The sequence below is a fragment of the Lepus europaeus genome, chromosome 5 (genome assembly GCF_033115175.1).
Source record: "Lepus europaeus isolate LE1 chromosome 5, mLepTim1.pri, whole genome shotgun sequence".
Taxonomy (NCBI): Eukaryota; Metazoa; Chordata; class Mammalia; order Lagomorpha; family Leporidae; genus Lepus; species Lepus europaeus.
The window spans coordinates 23,431,859-23,452,935 of NC_084831.1; the positions used below are offsets into that span (position 1 = coordinate 23,431,859).

The 21,077-nt window shown below is 53.7% G+C and overlaps 1 protein-coding gene across 4 annotated transcripts in view; it reads right to left on the reverse strand.

The window, feature by feature from the left end:
* Nucleotides 1–11,425: 11,425 nt before the first annotated feature.
* NKAIN1 (sodium/potassium transporting ATPase interacting 1) overlaps nt 11,426–21,077 on the reverse strand; it is a 60,464-nt gene continuing 50,812 nt past the window's right edge. The window contains exons 2-7 of one of the 4 annotated variants that reach the window (XM_062193211.1): nt 19,278–19,415; nt 17,559–17,639; nt 15,801–15,998; nt 14,335–14,395; nt 13,855–13,936; nt 11,426–13,708 (exon numbers count right to left, since the gene is read on the reverse strand). In XM_062193211.1, coding sequence (XP_062049195.1) covers nt 13,699–13,708; nt 13,855–13,936; nt 14,335–14,395; nt 15,801–15,998; nt 17,559–17,639; nt 19,278–19,415 — 570 coding nt within the window. In that variant the 3' untranslated portion in view covers nt 11,426–13,698. Of the gene's footprint in view, nt 13,709–13,849; nt 13,937–14,334; nt 14,396–15,800; nt 16,023–17,558; nt 17,640–19,277; nt 19,416–21,077 lie in introns of those variants that run through there. The other 3 variants (XM_062193209.1, XM_062193213.1, XM_062193212.1) reach the window with 3 other exon arrangements.

Below are 21,077 nucleotides of genomic sequence, written 5' to 3' on the forward strand. Positions count from 1 at the left end.
GTTGGAAGAATTGGCAAAATATCTGAACCATTAAGAAAATGAATTTTGTAATTAGCTTTCAAACTAGGCCAAGCAACTAGTTTTCCTGCAAAACAAATTTTTAAAGCAGCATACATCCCTTGGGTTGATCTGTTTTCAACTGAACTTCCCTTCCTTAAATGCCTTCGATAATCAGATCAGTAAGGCCACCATATAATAATTGTATGGCACCTGTTTTAAAATTTCAGTTTTCATTTTTATAAGTAAGTGGACATTAAACTTTGATCAATTAAACTTCAGTAATTTAAGAGTTTTTTTCCTCCTTAAAAAATTCTTTAACTTTTACATTCTGAAACATACACAGTAGAAACTTTCTGTCAGTCTGTTAACCCATAAATGAAAATGACCTTGTTTTCTATATTGCCATGGATTTATACCAGATATTACAGGAATAGAAAAGGTAATATAATTTGAAGTTTACCAAATATGGCGTGTATTCAAATGATACTTGGCCAGCTTATCTAAATTGTACATAAGATTTGAACTAGCATATTAACTTGATTTAATTATTCACAAGCCTGGGATAATTAGATATCAGTTTGCCTCTGTAGCTAACCATGGTCATCATTTCCTGTAATTTCTTGTGCGTGTGTATTACTTGTTCTTAATAGATTTCACTTTTGGAAATATGACTTGACTGCTGAAATCAGTTCGGTTCTGTTGTTTATTTACTGTTGAACTCTGTGATGTATCTCAGTTTTGCAGAAACCACTGCTGTAGTTTAGTAGGATTTTCCTAAATGCCCTCATAGACAAGGAATAAAAGCTCCGGACAATTTCTGCTCCCCCCGCCCCGCCCTTAGGCAGACACACTGAGAAGAAAATGTTGGTATCTAAATATAGGGTAGTTATTGTGAGCGCTCTTGACTTGATTTTGATTTGGACCTTTATACTGACCAAGGATTAAACCTAAGGATTGTAGAGATCATTAAAGCTGAAGTCTTTAGACATAGAAGGTGCTAAAAAAATAAATAAAATAAATTAAAAAAAAAAAAAAAAGAACCAGATCAGACTGACTGAGACATGACATTAAACAGGGTTGCAGCAATTGCGAATAACAAACACACCATAAGCCAACTAAAGCAAAAATAAATAATAAAGGAAATTTGGTGGCAAACACCAGGAGCGTGGGTTAGGGATCTCTGGCTGGATCCCAGGGGCTCGAGAGAAGGCCTGGGGCTTTGCTCTCAGCCCTCAGTGCTCTCTTCCAGGTGGCCAGGTGAGAAGGCGAAAGCGGGTTCACAGCGCTAAGTCCTAGGGGAAGAGGGTCGACTTCCCAGCGACTGTGGCATAAAAAGTAGTGTTGGGGGCTGTGTTCCCGAAACCCCCTGCGGTTGTCCTGACCCCTTGCAAAGCTGAACCCCGGAGTCCTGAGTGTATGCAGGGCGAGCCACAGTAGGACTGGAGGCTGAGTGCTTTGGGCTGTGGCAGCACGGGGCCCCTTTACAAGGCAAGAGCTGGGAAGATGACCAGATCATGGGGTGGACAGAAGGCAGAGGAGCCGGCGCTGTTCTCAGGGCCAGGCTCTGCGACCCTGGGACAGGCTCCGTGCTGTAGCCGTCAGAGGCAGGTGAAGGGAGTCTGGCCCCGAGGAAATCTTTAAAAACAGAGAGAGAGAGACAGGGAGACAGAGAGCGAGAGGCCCACTTTCTGGTCACTCCCAGGGCTCTACCCCATCTCTATTCCTCCCATTTCCCCATGGACCTTTGTCAACCCGGACTACATCCACCGCCCTCCTGGCCCCTGGAACCTCGCACCCCCATCCGTGGAGATCCAGGAGCTGTTACCTTCAAGGTGGGGCTGAGGTATCAGGGAAGGACAGGGATTTGAAGCCTGGAGCTGAATCTTATTTTTTCTTTATCTTTTTTTTTTTAAGATTCATTTATTTATCTGAAAGGCAGAGCTACAGAGAGGGAGAAGCAGAGGCAGGGAGAGAAAAAGAGAGAGACAGAGAGAGACAGAGACAGAGATAGAGAGAGAATCTTCCATCGGCTGGTTCATTCCTCAAATATTCATAACAGCCAGGGCTGGACCAGGCAGAAGCCAGGAGCCAGGAGCTTCATCCAGGTCTCCCAGATGGACCTGGGCCATCTTCCACTGCTTTCTCAGGCGCATCAACAGGGGGCTGGACTGGAACTGGAGCAGCTGGGACTCAAACCCGAGCCCATCAGGAATGCTGGCACTGCAGGCGGCAGCCTTCGCTGCTTTCCCACATAGGCTCCTGGAGCCAGATCCGACTGCAGCACGCCCAGCTCCACTTCCCAGGCCCATTGCACCCTGAGCAGCCCCACCCACAGCAGCAAAGCCTTCAGTTCAGGCACACCAATGCCTGGAGGCTGGGGGAGGGAACAAGTTCCATCCTGGGTCCGAGGAGCAGGCCACAGTCACTCAGCTAGGAATTGGCTGAATCCTGGCCCATGCCATTCCCAGGCCCAGACCGAGAAAGCAGTGGGAGACAGGACCCTGGCTGGGCAGCAGGCTGGCCAGACACTCAGGAGGACATGGCCGCAGGCTGCCGGGGAGCAGAAGGCCCACCGAGCGGCAGGGAGGGGTGGTCTCATCCGAGTCTGGATGTCTGGAGGCAGTGGCAGGAGTCGCCGTGTCTCTGGGGTCAGAGGAAGGTTGTGGAGACGGGAGAGAGCCCTGCTAGCAGGTGCAATGGGCTGGAGAGGACAGAGAGGATGGACCACGCTGCTTATAGAAGCACCCAGTGAGGTGCTCAACAAACAGGCATTACCTTCCCATGAATTTTACCACCTGTGTCATTTTTAATACTGCCTCTGGGCCTCAGTTTCCTCATCTGTAAAATGGGAGTTGCCAGCAGCTGCTTCACAGGGCTGCTGTGCCGGCTAGGAGGCAGCGTCCGCCGGGCATGCTGTAAGGGCCTGGCGAGAGTTTAATGGTCACCATTTCCCTCCCATCGGCAGTCACCTGTCCTGCCAGCCCCCACGGCTTCATCTCCTTCTCCCTCACGTGTCCCCGGGGAACCAAGGACCCCCGGACACGAGGATGGGATACCAGGAAGGCAGAGAGAGGTGCAGACAGGGTGTGTTCACTGTGGGGTGGGCACCCCGCTAGCTCATAGCTCATCGCTCAAGCTGGGGATCCAAATCAGATTCTGGGACCCTCTGATGGCAAACTGGAGTCCTCTGTTCCGGTGGGATTGCTGAAAGCCAGAGAACCATCGCGCAGGTTCCGGGAGGAAGTTGCTCGCGTCAGCAGGAGTCCATCTGGGGATAAGGCGATAACTGCCCAGGAGGTCGTGTGTGGAGTCCTGCCCCACAGAGCTGGGAGCACTGTCCTTGACAAATAGGAAATGATGGATTATTCATCAATGCTGTTTTTTAAAGTAGTACCTGGGCCCGGCGCAGCAGGTTAAGCTGTCTTCTGTAACGTCATCCCATATGGGCGCCAGTTTGAGGCCCAGCTGCTCCATCTCCAATCCAGCTCTCTGCTATGTCCTGGGAAAGCAGCACAGGATGGCCCAAGTGCTTGGGCCCCTGCACCCATGTGGGAGACCCGGATGAAGCTCCTGGCTCTTGCCTTTGGCCCAGTCTAGTCCCAGCTGTTGCGGTCCTTTGTGGGGTGAACCAGTTGATGAAAAATATCTCTCTCTCATTCTGACTTTTAAGTAAATAAATAAATCTTTTAAAAATGGTACCTGGATGAGGGTGGACTTTTTAAAAATTTATATTATTTGAGGGGCAGAGAGAGACAAAGACAGACACAGAGGGAGTTCTCATTTCACTGGTTCCCTCCCTAAGTGCCTTGGGACCAGGAAGGAACTCAACCCAGGTCTCCCACATGGGTGGCAGGGACCCAAGGACTTGAGGCCTCTCCTGTTGTCTCCCAGCGTGCCCATTAGCAGGAAGCTGGAATCAGGAGCAGAGCCAGGACTCGAACCCAGGCACTCGGTGGATATGGGAGGCAGGTGTCCCAAGCATCATCTTAACTGCTGGGCCAAAGTCCCTCGCCAGAGGGTAGCAATTTTAAAACTCAGGAGCTCTCGATCTGGTCAACGTTCCTCCCTTCACTACAATGCCACTTTTAAAAAAGATTTATTTATTTATTTGCAAGTTTGAGTTTCACAGAGAAAGAAGGAAAGGCAAGGAGAGAAAGAGAGAGAGAGAGAGAGGTCTTCCATCCGCTGGTTCACTCCCCAAATGGCTGCAATGGCCAGAGCTGGGACAATCTGAAGCCAGGAGCCAGGCGCCTCTTCTGCGTCTCCCATGTGGGTGCCAAGGCCCAAGGACTTGGGCCATCTTCTACTGCTTTCCCAGGCCACAGCAGAGAGCCAGGACTCAAACCAGTGTCCATATGGGATGCCAGCACTGCAGGCATCTACCCGGCACCGGCCTACAATGCCATTTCACAGGCAGAGACACTGAGGCCCCAGTTCAGGAATCACAGACCATAGTCTCAGAAGAGCCCTTAGTTTGCTGAGCCTGGGGGTCGGGGGCTGCCATTCTTCTCACGGGGAGGGGACGAACGCTTGTTGGGGGCCTCCCGTGTCAGGCATTTCACAGGTGCTCTCTTCTAGTGATCACAGGCAGTCTGAAGTGTGCCATTTTACAGATGAGAACAAGGAGGCTCAAATTCAGGTTTTATCCAGCCTCGCTCTTCCCCCAGGAAGGCTTTGCTCACTTGATTCTTCTGCCAGGGGTGGTTTTGCTCCCCAGGGTCCCTGAGCAATGTCTCGAGACACAGTCGGTTGTCACAGCTCAGGGAATCCTGCGGGCAGAGTCAGGAGCCTACAGGGCACAGCCAGTTCCCCGCAGGGCTCTCCACCCAGAGTGGCAATCCTGCTGACTTTGAGAAACGCTGGTATAGAGAAAACGATGTCCTTCCCTGGGGTCAGCCCAGGAGTCTACCCGGAGGTCCCCGCCTGCAAGAGGTTGCTCCTCCTCCGGCCCCTGCTGCCACCTGCTGCCCTGCTGCCTGCCTCCAACCAGAGCTCTTTGGATAAGTGGCATTGGACTGAAATTCAGCAGTGCTTGCTGGCCTGAAATAGGATGACGTGTCTGTCTTTGGTCTGTTGACCTCTGACCGCAAGTAGGCTGTTGGCTCTGCCAGGGCTGAGAGGGGCACGGAAGACCCCACAGCCCCTAGGTCCTTGCCAGAGAGCTCAGGGGCTTCCTGGCACTTGGGGTGTGCGTGCTGAGGCTGTGAGGCCGCTTAGCAGTGTAGACACAGTACAACACAGAGGCTAGAAGTGCAGGATTATAGTCAGAAACCGAGGATTCAGGTCTGAGCCCTGCAGTTTGCTCACTCTGTGACCTTGGGCTTGGTACCGACACCTCGCTAGTCCCAGTTTCCTCCTTTAGGAACACTGGCCAATACCAGTAACCGCCTCGGGGCACTGCTGCGAGGATCAGCTCCGACACAGTGTGGCCACAGTGCTGGGCACATGTCTGGCAGGTGGGCAGCCCTTGAAAACATTGCCTACTGCCATTATTAGTAATTGTTACTATTGCTAGTAACATTGCTATTGCTATTTTTAGTAATTATTACTATTATTAGTAGCATTGTTTATTGCTATTATTAATAACATGGGCTATTACTATTATTAGTAATTACTATTATTAGCAACATGGGCTATTGCTATTATTAAGAGATACAATGGGGATCCTGCTAAATGCTCTCAGGTTCGTTTGAACCCTGCAATTCCCCAGACATGCTGGGCTCTCTCACACGTATGCCTTTGAGAAGTTCCGTCCACACATCCTTCTAGTCTCAGTTCAAGTGCTGCCTCTTCCATGAAGCCTCCCTTGTTTGCCTTCTTCTGTGTTTCCACCATGATTCTCCACCCTGTTCTAGAATCATACCACCATTACCCCACCTCCTCAGGTTTTCCTTTACTTTTTATTTATTTATTTAATTTATTTGAAAGACAGAAAGATATGGAGAAAAAGAGATTGGCTCACTCCTGAAATACTTAACAACAGTGGGAACTGGACCAGGCTGAAGCCAGGAACACAATCCAGGTCTCCCACACGGGTAGCAGGGACCAAGCACTTGAGCCGTCACCTGCTGCCTCCCAGCATGGGCAGGTGCAGGAAGCTGGATCACGGGAGTGGAGCTGAGACTGAAACCCAGGCTCTTCGATGCGGGGTGCAGAGGTCCACAGCAGGGCTCTAACCGCGCAGCAGCCCCGCCCCTCTGCGGTTTTTGCATTACATTTCTCTCATCCAGGACGCAGAGTCTGCCCAGGGCTAGGGACTGGATGTGATCTACCAGAGCACAGACACGTGGAGGCCGCAGCAGACATGCCTGGGGCTCACCGAACCTGCTCCTGGGTGCTCCTCCGCAGGCTCCTCCCACAGAGTTCCCAAGGGTCTGCCAGGCCCCAGGCCAAGTGTTCTCCCCTGCCCGACCCACTCCTCCCTTCCCCAGGCTCACAGGCAGGAGAGGAGAGGAGAGGAGAGGAGAGGAGAGGAGAGGAGACTAAGCATCTACTTCCTTGGAGCACCTGTTCGCTTTTCTTAATATAGGAGCCTTATAACACTAATCAGAATTGCTGTGGTGGCTTTAAAGTATGTCCATAAATAAATAAATAATAAATACACCCAAGGCTCTTTGACAGCCCTCCCCTCCAGAGGTGGCGCGGCCTCGCTCTGCCCTCAGTGTGGACTCACTGGCTACTTCTGAGGGACAGACAGCGGTGGCAGTGATGGCGTGGGCTCCGAGAGCCACGTTTCCTGGCCTTCTTCTTTCTTTGAAGATCTATTTACTTGAAAGTCAGAGTGACAGAGGTCTTCCATCCACTGGTTCACCCCCAAGCAGCCACAACAGCTGGAACCAGGAGCTTGGAACTCCGCCAGATCTCCCGTGTGGGTGGCAAGGGCCGGGACACTCGGGCCATCTTTGTTGCTTTCCCAGGTCCCTTAGCAGGGAGCTAGATTGAAGTGGAGAAGCTGGGACTCGAACCAGCCCCCAAAGGGGACACTGGCATCCCAGGCAGCGGCTCCCCCTGCTGCACTACAGCACTGGCCCCTTGGTGTCTTGCTCCCTCGCTCTTCTGGGTCACATGCTGTGGGTGGGCTGGCTGCCACGTTGTGAGCACACTCAAGCAGCCCAATGGAGAACCCTGCAGAGAACAGAATCAAGGCCTCCTGCCAAGAGTCAGTGCCATCCAGCAACCCTGAGAGCGCTCCCTGCACCTGCAGCCCTGGCCTAAGTATGTTTAAAAGTTATTTGTTTTCACTCTCTTTGAAAGGCAAAGAGTCAGAGACAAGACACAGAAAGAGAAACCTTTTAGCCACTCTTCACTCCCCAAATGGCTGCAACAGCCAGGCTGGGCCAGTGTGAAGCCAGGAACCAAGAGCTTCATCTGGGTCTCTCAAGTGAGTGGCAGGGACCCAACCACTTAAGCCATCACCACTGTCTCCCAGGGTATGCATTAGCAGCACATTGGATAGGAAGCGACGGAGCTGGGACCAGTGCTGTGGCACAGCAGGTTAAGCCGCTGTCTGCAGTGCCGGCATCCCTTATAGGAGCAGGTTCGAGTCCTGGCTGCTCTACTTCCAATCTGCTAATGTGCCTGGAAAAGCAGCAGGGGATGGCCCAAGTACTTGGGGCCCTGCACCATGTGGAAGACCTGGAAAAAGCTCCTGGCTCCTGGTTCAGCCTGGCCCAGGCCTGGCCACTGCAGATCCCAGCAACTCTGCTTCCAATCCAGCTCTACGCTAACGTGCCCTCGAGTTCCTGCCACCCATGTGGGAGAACTGGACGGAATTCCTGGCTCCTGGCTCTGGCCTGGCCCAACCCTAGCTGTTGTGGCCACTTGAAGAATGAACCAGTAGATGGAAGAGCTCCGTCTCTCACTTTGTCAAGCAAATATTTTTAAAAGAGTGAATCCAATTTAGAAAGTGAGCTGAAAGAGACAGAGAGTCCTGGCCTTGTCTGTCATGCTCATTGCTTTAGCCCCAGTATCTGGAATAAGGTGTGGAACACAGCAGGTTCTCGATCCTTACTTCTTTTTTTTTTAAAATATTTATTTTTATTATTTTATTTATTTGAAAGAGTTACAGAGGAAGGTAGAGACAGAGAGAGAGGTCTTCCATCCACTGGTCACTCCCCAGATGCCTGCAATGGCCAGAGCTGTGCCAATCCGAAGCCAGGAGCCAGGAGCTTCTTCCAGGTCTCCCACATGGGTGCAGGGGCCCAAGGACTTGGGCCATCTTCTGCTATCCCAGGTCATAGCAGAGAGCTGGATCGGAAGAGGAGCAGCCAGCACTAGAACTGGCGCCCATATGGGATGCTGGCGCTTCAGGCCAGGGCTTTAACCCACTGCGCCACAGCACCACAGCGCTGGTCCTTTGATCCTTACTTCTTAGCAGAGAACGAAGCCAGCAAAGCAGAGAACACTTGGGTGTTGCTTTGTCCCAGCGCCCTGATTTCCCTCCTGCCTTGACCTCCGCTAAGTCCTTCACCCCAAGACCTGGAAAGAGGCCATCAGCCCTCCTCTCCATCTATATTCACCCCCTCAGTGGTGAGTGACAGGGGGGTTTGTAGGATTGTCAGTAGAAAATGCAGTTCTGCTCTCAATTGGCATTCCTCAAATCCACTTCTGGACATCGGGGCGCCGGCAGGTGCAGTTTGCCTGGGCATCCATAATGATAGGATCAGTGCACTTTCAAAAACTCTGTGGCCGCCTGGTCACCCAGGGCTATTTCCCAAACCTGGAGCACCTGGGGACACTGGGGGAAAACACAGATTCCCGTCACTGCCCTGGAGACACTGGAGTCAGTGCACCTCCGGGTGACTGGAGCTCAGGAATCTGGTTTCTAAGAGATTCTTCTGGTCTCCAATATTGAGAAACACCACCCAGGCCTCCGGGAGCACAGAACATTCTGGGAATGCAATGAGGCCTTGGCACAAGGACCAATCTTACAAAAGTTGCAAGTTCAAAAGTTGCAAGATCCAAATCCCAATGCACTGAGGGAAAAAGAAAACAAGCAGTTGTCTGTAATCCCAGTAGACTACGTGTTTATCAACTGCCTCTAGAGCAATTCACAATTTGTTTTGCTTTAAAAAGGGGGGGGAGGGGTGTGCTTGGGCGCCTTGCTGACTCAGCAGTTATTGGAAGATGGTCGTACTGAGATTATTCTAATGTACAGAGGTTGCTGGAGATAGCCCCCCGGGGGGGGGGGGTTGCGGGGCGTGGTTCTCTGTCTCCCTGGGAGGATCAGCCTGACCAGTGGCACTGTAACCCAGGTCTGCCTCCACGTCACAGTTCACACAGCTCTTTGCTGGCCACTGAGCTCATCACCACCCAGCTGCCCCCAAGAACTCACTGCTGCTCACAGGCGGGGAAGTGAGAAAGCCAGGCCTCCTGCAGACTGCACTGCTCCCCACGTTGCCCCAGCAGCCCTGCCAATCCTCTCGAAAGGACGGTTCAAAAGTCTTCAAGGAGCAGGCATTTTAGCCTAGGGATTAAGACACCTGTGTCCCATAGCTAAGTGCCTGGGTTCGACACCCTGCTCTGGCTCCTGACTCCAGCTCGTGCAGACTTTGGGAGGCAATCATTGTGGCTAAGTAACTGAATTCCTGCCACATATGGGGAGAGCTGCATTGAGCTCCCAGCTTCCCACTTTTGCTCCAGCCCAGACCCAGCTATCGTGGGCATTTGGGGAGTGAACCAGTAGCTGAGCAGTCTTTCTCTTAAATAAATCGGTCAATCACACTTTAAAAAAAAAAATCATTGGAATGTTCCCCATTGCCATCACACTGGGCTTCTGCACCCCGATTTGACGTTCAGCTGCTCTGAGCCAGACACAACTCCTTCCCTGGGGACCCCCAAAGACGTCCCCATGCTGGGACGGGGGTTCAGCCGCGCACTTAAGGCGTAGGTTAGGATGCCCACATGTCGTGTCCTGGCGCCTGCGCTCTGCTCCAGCTTCCTGCAGGTGCAGGCCCTGGGGAGGCAGCAGTGATAGCTAATCGGATTCCTGCCAGGAGACCTGAATTGAGTTCCTAGCTCCTGGCTTTGGCTTGGCCCCATCTCAGCTCTTGAGAGCATCTGGGGAGTGAACCAGCTGAGGGAAGCGCTCTCTCAAATAAGTAAATTTTAAAAAGAAGATATTCTAATCCCTGGAAGCTGTGAATGCTGCACAAGTCACTTTTTGATGTGACTGCCTCCAGGGCAGCGAGACAGAGGGGTTAGCCTGGACCATTTGCTTGGCCCCAATCTAACGACAGAGTTCTTAGAAGTAGAGTCACCAGGGCCGGCGTTGTGGCACAGCGGGTTAAACTGCTGCTTGAGATGCCGGCATCCCATACGAACGAGTCCTGGCCACTCCACTTCCTGCCCAGCGCCCTGCTAATGTGCCTGGGAAGCAGCAGAAGATGATCCCATTACATTGGCCCCTGTCACCCACATGGGAGACTCAGATGGACTTCCAGGATCCTGACTTCAGCCTGGCCACAGCCCTGGCTGTTGTGGCCATTTGGGGAGTAAGCCAGCAGATGCAAAAATCTCTTTTCTTTGTAATTCTGACTTTGAAGTAAACAAAAGTCTTGAAAAAAAAAAGTGGAGAAGCTTTTCTGGCCGTGGTGAGTGATGTGGCCAGGGAAGAATGGCCGGGGCTGGGATGGGTTCAAGGATGGAGAAGGGAGGCCCGGAGCCAAGAAAGGCGAGCAGCCTCGAGGAGGAAAAGCCACAAATAGCTTCTCCCCTGGAGCCGCCGGGAAAGATGCAGCCCTGCAGCCCCCAGCCCCCAGCCCCGCGGGCCCCAGTCCCAGCCCTGCGGGCCCCAGTCCCAGCCCTGTGGGCCGAGGCGGGCTTTTATAGAAACAGCCCTTATCTGAAGCCGTGACAGGAAACTGATGGTGCGCATGCTCCCAGCAAGGCTTCTCCCAAACTACTTTGCTTCCTACTTTCCTTGGCCCAGACATCTGTTCTCCTGCGGCCACATCTTTGCCCTGCCACTGTCCTGCCCGCTGCATGCACTCTGGCTCCTGAGCTGTCAGCACTCACACTGTGTCCTCAGCATTGACCGCCCAGCGTTGGCATCCACTGCCCACACAGCGCGCTCCCGCTTGATGGCGAGCTCCTACAAGGTGGTGCCTAGGGCCCGCTTTCCTCTGCCCCCCCCAACCCCCCCAGGAATGGTCCGCAGGGGTTTGTAGAACAGACCTGGAGCTTTCTGCTGCCTGGGATCAGACGCCATGGAAGAGCAGAGGCAGAGCCACAGGCATCCTTGCAGGAGGATTGCCAGGAACCAGAGTAAAAAGTAAAAGAAGTAAAAGTAAAAGAAGCAAGCATTTGAATACATGGAATACGATGTGAAAAGGGAGGGGCGAAAAGAATATGTGTATAAATTTGGAAATACTTGACTATCGTTGGAAAGATATCAAAAGGTTCGTGGAAATGGAATTAAATTTATTTTGGTGCAAAAAAAAAAAATGAAATCTGTGAATACCAAGGGGTCTTTAAGAACTTCACAAAAGGTGAATATTATGAAAAAACTGGGGCTGGCATTGTGACACAGTGGGAAACACCACCTGTGGTGCCAGCATCTTATATAGGTGCTGTTTCAAGTTCCAGCTGCTCCACTTCCAATTCTACTCCCTGCTAAAGGCCTGAGGAAGCAGCGGAAGATGGCCCAAGTGCTTGGGACCCTGCACCCATGTGGGAGACCAGGATGAAACTCCTAGCTCTGGCCTGGCCCAGCTCTGGCCAGTGTGGCCACTTGGGGAGTGAACCATCAGATGGAAGACCTCTCTCTCTCTCTCTCTGTCTCTGTGACTCTGACTTTCAAATAAGTAAATACATAAACCTTAAAAAAAAGAAAACAAGCAAGCAAAACTATGTGTGGATTTCAAAATTTGAGGATCAAAATACACCTTATCAGTAGATGCAGACCCAGAGGGCAGGACAGGGAGGCAGAGAAGAGATCATCTTTAATCAAGCCACCTGCACAGAAACCGGGCGCACTCCCCACCTGGCAAGGGCCCCCGGCAAAGACCATTTATAAAAACAAAAGGCTTCAAAGCACCAGTGGCTAAACCTGTTGCGCTGCCAGTGGAGGAGGGGTGGAGATGAGAGAGCTGGAGGCGGCGCTGGCCCGGCCGGCTGACCTCGCTGAGTCTGGGACCTGGTGCCTGCGGTGGCCAGAGGATGGCCTGGGACTGACGGGTTAGCCTGCGGGTGCGGATGGCGGGGCGGGGTGGGGCTGGCGTTCTAGCTCAGGATAGATGGGAGGGTGGAGACAAGGAGGGGGAGGTGACCACAGATAGGCGCAGGTACACAAAGCACCTGCACCATCTGGACTCCCCTCCTTTCCCCAGTGCCTCCCAGGGCTGCTCCTGTTCTGCAGATCGGGACACTGAGGCCTGGTCCTCAGGACTGTGGACACCAGCCAGTGCGCAGAGTCCTCGGGGGTGGCTCTGGAGGAAGGCTGGCAGAGAGAGCTCCCACCTCTCCCTGCCCCTAAGGAAGGGTGGGGGTGTTGGCCCTGCTGACCCCCTACTGCCCATCCCCCCATCCCTCTAAAATGCCTTCTGGGATTGGGAGAGGTCACTTCTGGGCCCTGGAGTGGTGGCAAACGCTGGTGATGTGCAGACACGGGTGTCAGGCGGTGCCGACCAGCCCTTGCGCCCTGGAACTCCCGTCTCCCAGGAGGTGGTGGAGTTGCTAAAAGAGCAGACCATGGGGCAGCAGGCCTGGCTCAGGAACCAGGAGGGGGGGCTGAGCTGTGACTTCATTTCTCTGGAGGAGGGAGCTTGCTGAGGGTGGGTACGGACTGAACCTAGCACGGCTTCCCCATGGGCCGGGCTGAATTCAGGGCTCTGGGCTCTGTCCATCTGGTGAGAGAGCAAATGGGCATATTGCTTTACGACAGGCGTCGGTGAGGGTGGCGGGGGTGTGAGTGAGGTGGAGACCACGTGGGTTCAGGAGTGTCCAAGCTGGAAGGGGCGGGGTGGGAGGTTGGAAGTGGAATCCAGAGACCCAACACTGGGTTTTGGAGACTGAAATTACAGGAAGCACATTGTTCAAGGCCTGCTCCCACCAAAAGCCCAGCTGTGTGGCCTCAAGCAAATCACACCTCTGGGCCATGTGTGCAGAATGGGAATTATAATCTCTGCCCAGGGAACTGAGAGTCAAATGAGGCAGCTAGAAGGGTCCACCTCCTAAGAGATCAATTACTCAATGTAACTGAGGCACAGAGTGGGCAAGGCTTTGCCAGAGGCCACACAGTCAATGAGGGAGCTGTGACCTGAACCCAGCACTCCTGCCCCGAGTTCACAGTAGCTCTTCCAGGGCTGGTGAATGAGTGTGGTGCCATGGGGTGAGAGTCTCTGCCCGGCTGTTTCTCTCTCTGGACAGGGGCAAGTTGCTGGGTGAAAGGTGAAAGGGAGAGACTGGAGAATGCAGGAAGGCTCCAGCGCACGCCAAGATTGAGATAAAAAAAATACAAATCCCGATATTCCCCTCCCCCGCCTCGCCTTCCTCCACCCCCAAGTCCAAGCGGCAAAGGGCCAAGTCCAAGTCCACAAGTCCGCGTCTCTGGCCCAGACCCACGTAGGGCCGGCGCAGGCTGCAGTCGGTCCACGGACCGCCAGGGGGCGCGCCAGCCCGTCTCGGCCTGAGACGGCTGCGGGCGCTTGTCGGTCCAGCCTCCGAGGGCGCAGCGCCTGCAAGGGCGTAGGGCAGAAGTTACCCCGACCTGCAGAAAACAAAGACAGGTCAAGGCAGTGGACTCCAAAGGTATGGGGGCGGAGAGATGCGACTGCCCTGCGCTCCCCCGTTCTCCTCTTCCCCAGCACCACGGCCCACCCTCCCACCCCCAGCCAGCTCCTGGCCAGGACCCACGTGTACAGAGGCTGTAGCTGCAGATGCGATGTCTTCTGGGGCGCCTGGTACCCGTAGGAGTCGAAGCCGCCGATGAAGTCAACTGCGGAGGGGGAGGGGGCGCACGGTTAGGGGCGGGCCGGCTGGGGCGCGAGCCATGGCAGGCTGGGTCCTGAAAGGAAGAATCCGACCCCGGGAAGCCGAGCCAGAGAAGCCAGGAGAGGCCCAGGCTAGCAGGGGTCAAGTCCCCGAAACGGGCGGCCCTGCAAGGAGGGAAGCTCTGGGGAGCCAGGCACGAACCAGGGGCCGAGAGCGCGCATGAGTGGGACGACGTTAGCACAGGTGGTGCTGGAGCGGCTGCCTGGCGTCTGCCTACGCAGACCCCTCCACCGGCTGCTGCGGCGCCTGCCCCTCCAAAGCGGAAGCCAACCCGGAGCTCCCGGGCCTGGGCCCCTGTCCAGGGTGCTGAAGGGAAGGGAGGCGCGGCGGCGCCCTACTCACAGCTGTCCTCCTCTTCCAGGAACACTTTGCTCACGTAGCAGGCGAACACAAAGCCGAAGAGCTGGGGGCAGGGTGGGGGGAGACGAGTCAGGGAGGGGGGCGCTGCCAGGATAAAGCCCGACCCTAACAACTTTAAGTTCAAAACACTGCACCTTGGGGAGGTGGGTGGCGTTGTGGCACAGCAGGTAAACCCTATGGGGCTGCTCCACCTCCGATCCAGCTCCCTGCTCATGTGCCTGGGAAAGCAGCGGAGGATGGCCCAAGTCCTTGGGCCCCTGCACCCGTGTGGGAGACCTGGAAGAAGCTCCTGGCTCCTGGACTCCGATCAGCACAGCTCTGGCCGTTGCGGCCATCTGAGGAGTGAACCAGTGGATGGAAGACCTTTCTCTCTGTATAACTCTTTCAAATAAATAAAGTAAATCTCTAAAAAACAACTGACCCTTAAAATCAAACATTCCTGATCCCATTCCCCATCCTGGGAGAGTGACTGTGACAAGTAATTATTTTACCTCTTGAGCCTCTGTGTTGTTTTTTTGTTTGTTTTCTGCCTTATTAGCATGTTAATTGGAAAGACAATTGTGTCACTTTGTGGGTATGAAGTGCTGGGGTCAGGGCTGGCCCTCCCAGAAACTGGAAGATTTTTTGTTTACTTGCTTGTTTTGTTTTTGTTTTTGTTTTTTTGGCTTATAAACAATGAAAATTTCAAGTCGGGGATTGACATGCTGGTAGACACAGTGATACATGGATTCTTCTCCGTGTCATTACTCAGTGGAAGGGGGAGGGGCGGCTCCTACTATCTTGGAGCCATTTTTGTATTCTCATAGCTAGAAGAGGTTGGTACTGTCATTCACTGTTGTGAATAAGGACAAGCATGGTGAGGGTGAGTGACACATACAAGATCACACAGTGGGAGTATGGGACTTTTTGTTTTTTTGAAAAGCAGAGAGACAGAGGAGGGGAGACAGTGAGTGATCTCTGTCGCTAATTCACTCCCACTGGGCACAAAAGCCAGGGCTGGGCCAAGTCAAAGCTGGGAGCCAGGAAATCCATCCAAGTCTCTCACATGGGTGGTGGAGACCCAAGCATTTGAGCCACCACCTGCTGCCTTCCCAGGGAGCATGGGCAGTGGAGGAGGGACTCAACCTCAGGTATTCTGATATAGGACATGGGCGTCCCAGGAAGTGACTTAACCTGCTGTGCCATAGCACCCACTCCTGTGTGGTACGTTAAATCCAAGACTGACTCACAGCTGGTGCCTCAGCCTATTTGTTAATCTTGCTCACTCCCCAAGTGGGGGCTGAGTAGGCATAAAAGGAGCTGGGGCAAGATATGGAATCAGATCTGACCAGAAGCCCAGACAGGCTGCAGGACCTAGATTCACTCCTGCCTAACTAGGGCTAAAGAAAGGGCTTGGGGTGGAGGCTCCCACATCTGGGAGTGTGGGGGGTGGGGGATGGAGGACTCACTGCCAGGAAGATCTGCAGCGCGCTGCTGAGGGCTTCGATGTAGGGATAGTCGAGCAGGCAGCCAGTGACAGAGATGACGTGGTGGTCCTCCAGGGCCAGGCGGGAATTCAGAACAGGCGTCACCAGGCAGCCCGGCCCGTTCTCCATCCACCAGGAACGGTGCAGGGATGTGTTGAAGGTCATGATGAAGTCCCGATCCTGGGAGCAAAGGGGCCTGGGATACTGAGCAGGGGAGGGAAGGGAATACTCCCCAGGCTCCAGAAGACTTGACATGAGGCCTGCTCCTCCCCTGGACTGTCGGAGCAGCTCTGGGGCTTAATTAGTGCAGGACCAGGAGTCAGAGCTGCACATCCATAACTGGCCAGTAGGTGGCATTTCATGATCATGCAGGCTGCATGCTTCCATTCCTAAGATGCAACCGGGCTGGTGCTGGACTCAGAGGAGCCCATGTTAGGGCTGGAAGGAACACTAGGAGTTGGCCAGTCCACTTTCCCAGCCACTGGGGAAGCCCTCAATTCAGGCCTTAGCACAGCCCATTCAGTCTCCACTGCTTCCTCTGTGTGTGACCCTGGGGAAAACTCTCCTCTTTGCATTTGTTTTAAAAGGCAGAGAGAGATGGAAAAATAGAGACAAGAGCTCCCCACCTGCTGGCTCACTCCTCAAATGCCTGCAACAGCAGGGCCTGGGCCAGGCCAAAGCCAGGAGCCAGGAATTCAATCCTAGCTGGGCGGAGGGACCCAGCTCCATGAGCCATCACTGGCTGCCTCCCAGGATCTGCAGTAGCAGGAAGCTGGAATCGGAAGCTGGAGCTGGCACTCAAACCCATGTACTTCAGTGTGGGATACGGTGTTTCAACCACAGGGCCAAACCCCTGTCCCTCTTCCACGTGTTGAGTGGAGAAGGGCTGACCTGGGTCAGAAGTTCTTCCCAAGGTGTGCATCCATGTGTTCATGGATCCCTTCACTTCTTCAGTCATTTAGAGATCCACTGTGGGCTGACCGGGAGCCCAGCACTCAGATGTGTGATCTCATCCCCCACCCCCCAGCAACCACGTGCAGCTCTGTCTCCATTGACTAAGTGAAGGAGCTGAAGTTCAAGGAGCCCAAACCACTCACCCAGGGTCACCCAGCTGGACATGGAAGAGCTAGGATTTGAATCTAAGAGGGTCAGGTTATGAAGCCAATGCTCTTATCCACATGTTATGCCTCCTGAGTATCTAAAAATAGAATGTGTCATTCTGGCTTTGCTCTTTTTCAAGCTAAATGGCCTTTCTTCAATATTTCCCCATGTGACACAGTACGCTCAATTTTCCCTGAACAAACCCTAAGTAGTTTCTTTCCCTTCTGAAAAGCATGGATCAGGATTGGACCCAAGTCTTTGTCTGCACAGTAAAAAGTGCAGGGCATTTTCACCTCCCTTGCTCTGAACACTCCACCTCTGTCATGGAGTCTCAGGAGAGCTTTCTGGGCCACCATCTCCCGTTGGTTTTTATGAGCTTGCGATCAACGGGGATCTCCAGCTCATCTCCACACAGGCTGCTCCTTGGCCTCAGCTGCTTTGTCATTGGTTTTGAGATATACAGAGGAGGCCAGAAGCAAAAATGTGGGCATGAACAAAGGGGAGCGCAGATTAATTGGATGCGGGGAGAGAGGGAAGTCTCTTCAGGACAGGATGTCCCCGATCCACACACCAGGAGCCCCGGGGTAGGGGAGGGGGAAGGTCCGGCCTGCCCATGGCACTGCCTGGCCTGAGGCTTACCTGGGACAGCTGCCCAACCTCCAGGTAGAAGCAGATGATGAAGGCATTCCAGCCCACCCAGAGCACCAGCCAGGCTGCGTACTGCGGAAAGCAGAGGTGGGGTCAGCCTGGGGCCTGGGGGAGCGGGGAGGGGGTGTCAGTGGAGACAGAGCTGGAGGACTGAGGAGACCCGTGCAGGGGACACTAGGACAATCCCTTACTCAGAGAGCATGCTGGAGTTCACAAATCATGCTCACACACGTCCAGTGCCCACTACAGACCTGCAAGGGAGGCCCAGGCCTCTGCTTAGACAAAATAAACAAGGCCAAGGGGAGGTTTGAGCTTCCTAAGATCACACAGAGGGGGAGGTAGGGCCAGCACCCAAACCCTATCCCTCTGACAGCCAATTCTCTCTGCTCTTCAGAGAACCATAACTGTTAGGCCAGCAGGGTCTAGTAGAAACACACAGGGACTTTGTTAAAAATGCAGATTCCTGGGGTCAGCATTGTTACGTGGTGTGTTAAGCTACTGCCTGAGATGCCCACATCTCATATCAGAGCACCAGTTCAAGTCCCAGCTGCTCTGCTTCCAATCCAGCTCCCTGCTAATGTGCCTGGGAATGCAGCAGAAAAGGTCCAAGTGCTTGTACCCTTGCCACCCATGTGGGAGACCCAGATGAAGTTCCAGGCTCCTAGCTTTGGCCTGGACCAGCCCTGGCTGTTGCGGCCACCTGGGGAATGAATCAGCGGATGAAAGATCCGTTTCTCCCTCTCTGTCACTTTGCCTTTCAAATCAAATCAAATTAATCTTTTGAAAAACACAGATTCCTTAGTTCTACCCTCCAGACATACTGATTCTGAATTTCTTTTTTGTAAAGATTTATTTATTTATTTGAGAGGCAGTGAGAGAGAGAGAGAGAGAGAGGGAGATCTTCCATCTGCTGGTCCACTCCCTAAATGGCTGCAATTGCTGGAGCTGGGCCAATTCAAAACCAGGAGCTTCTTCAGGGCCTCCCACATGGGTGCAAGGGCCCAATAATTTGGGCCATCCTCCACTGCCTTCCCAGGCCATCAGCAGGGAGCTGGATTGGAAGTGAAGCAGCTGGGACTCAATGCTGGCACTGCAGGAGGAAGCTTATCCTACTACACCACAGTACCAGCCCCAATTCGGAATCGCTTTTAAAGATTTATTTATTTATTTGAAAGGCAGAATGAGAGAGAGAGAGGAGAAACAGAGAGAGATCTTCCATCTACTGGACTACGCCACAAATTGCCATAACACCTGGGGTTGGGCTAGGCCCAAGCCAGAAGCCCAGAACTCCATCTGGGTCTCCCATGTGGGTGGCAGGGTCCCAGGCACTTGGGCCATCTTCTGCTGCTTTCCCAGGTACACTAGCAGGGAGCTGGATCAGAAGTGGAGCAGCCAGGACTCAGATTGGTGCCGATATGGGATGCTGGCATCACAAGCAGCAGCTTAACGGGCTACGCCATGGTGCCCGCCCTGGGGGAGCTTATTTTTGCTCAGGGTACATCCAGCTTATAATTGGGTTCTTCCTCTGAGAACATCTCTAGGAAGAAACACCAACCTTGACCTCTTTGAGGAAAGTGGCCCTGGGATCTGAGCATCCTCCCACCAGCTGGGTTGGAGCCGAGCCCAAGTGAGCACCAAGGTTGTGGGTGCCTCTGGCTGGAGGAGCAGGGAGAGACAAGGTGGGCCTGGGAAGGGGACGGCGAGCCGTACCAGGATGAGATACCGGGATCGGTACTGCACGGTGCCGAAGATGCCCAGGATGACCGCCATGATGTGCAGGAAGTTGGCCAGGATGGGTGCCCACTGGTAGCCCAGGAAGTCAAAGATCTGCCGCTGCAGCGCAGCCACCTGTGGAAGAGATGGGCTGAGGCCACCGTCGCGCCTGGGAGGCCTGTGGAGCACGTGACAGCTGTGCCATGAGACACAAGATTCAGTGCCATCCAACTCATTGGTACCAAAGAGATGCTGAGAGGCAGGGGCAAGTCTGTGCAGGTGGAGGCCTCCCTAAGCATGGTCATCGCTTTGGGGCTGCTGGAGGGAGCCAGGAGCCAGGGCTCAGAACCCCTTCCTCCCTGCCAGGGGCTCCCTACCAGCAGCTCAGGCTCCTGCCCCTCCCCATTCTGTAGTCAGGATCTGGACTGCCTCTCCCTGCCCCAGCTGACAGCTCCAAGAATTTCCTGCGCCTGAGCCACCTCCTCCGAGGTTGTGGGATCCATGGGTTAGAGAGGATTTTCCTTTTTTTTTTTTTAAGATTTATTTTATTTATCGGAAAGGCAGAGTTACAGAGACATCTTCTACCAGCTGGCTCACTCCCCAAATGGCTGCAACAGCCAGGGCTGTACCAGCCCAAAGCCAGAAGCCAGGAGCTTCATCCAAGTCTCCCAAGTGGGTGCAGGGGCCCAAGCACTTGGGCCATCTTGCCCTGGTTTCCTAGGGAGCCTCATTCGAAGTGGAGCAGCTAGGACTTGAACTGGCTCCCATATGGGATGCTGGCATCACTGGCAGCATCTTAACCCGATGCACCACAGCGCCAGCCGCAGGGGTTCCTTTTCTCTCTCCTTTCCCCAGGGAGGTGGAGTAGTTGGCAAAACTGGCCCCAAATTCTGCCTCTTGCTGTTTCCATGCTCTTTGGCAGTGCCCTCACACATTAACTCTGTGTTCGGTCATGTGACTTGCCCAAGGGGACTCTAGCAAACGTGATGCAAAGGAAGGCTTGAGATGTGCATGGGAATCAGGGCTTCTTGCCTGCTTCTCTCTCTCTCTCTCTTTTAATTTGACAGATAGAGTTAGACAGTGAGAGAGAGAGACAGAGAGAAAGGTCTTCCTTCCGTTGGTTCACCCCCCCAAATGGCCGCTACGGCCGGAACTATGCCGATCCCAAGCCAGGAGCCAGGTGCTTCCTCCTGGTCTCCCACATGGGTGCAGGCACCCAAGGACTTGGGCCATCCTCCACTGCACTCCCGGGCCACAGCAGGGAGCTGGACTGGAAGAGGAGCAGCCAGGACTAGAACCTGGCACCCATATGGGATGCCAGTGCCTCGGGCAGAGGATTAGCCAAGTGAGCCCTGGCGCTGGCCCCCTGCCTGCTTCTCTTGTGACACAGATCTTGTGAACAAGCCCAAGCTCACCGGCTGTGGAGGAGAGGCCACGGGCAGGAGAACCGAGACAGCCCTGCTGATGGCCCACCCACATTCAGACATGCAAGCGAGGCCCTCCAAGGTCATTCCCTCTCTGGTCCCCCCACTTGTTGGCCACAGTCAGAGTCCAGACCAGAATGTCCCTGCTGACCCATAGGATTACGAGAGACATGAAATGGGTGTTTTAAGCCACTGTTTTGGAGTGATTCATTATGCAGCAAAGGCTAACTGGGATATGAATGTATTCATGTTAAATGTTAAAATGGAACTAAAAGGTAAGTTTGGGGACCAGCATTGTGGCACAGTGGGGTAAGCCGCCGCCTCTGATGCCAGCATCCCATATTAAAGTGCCTCTTCAAGTCCCACCTGCTCT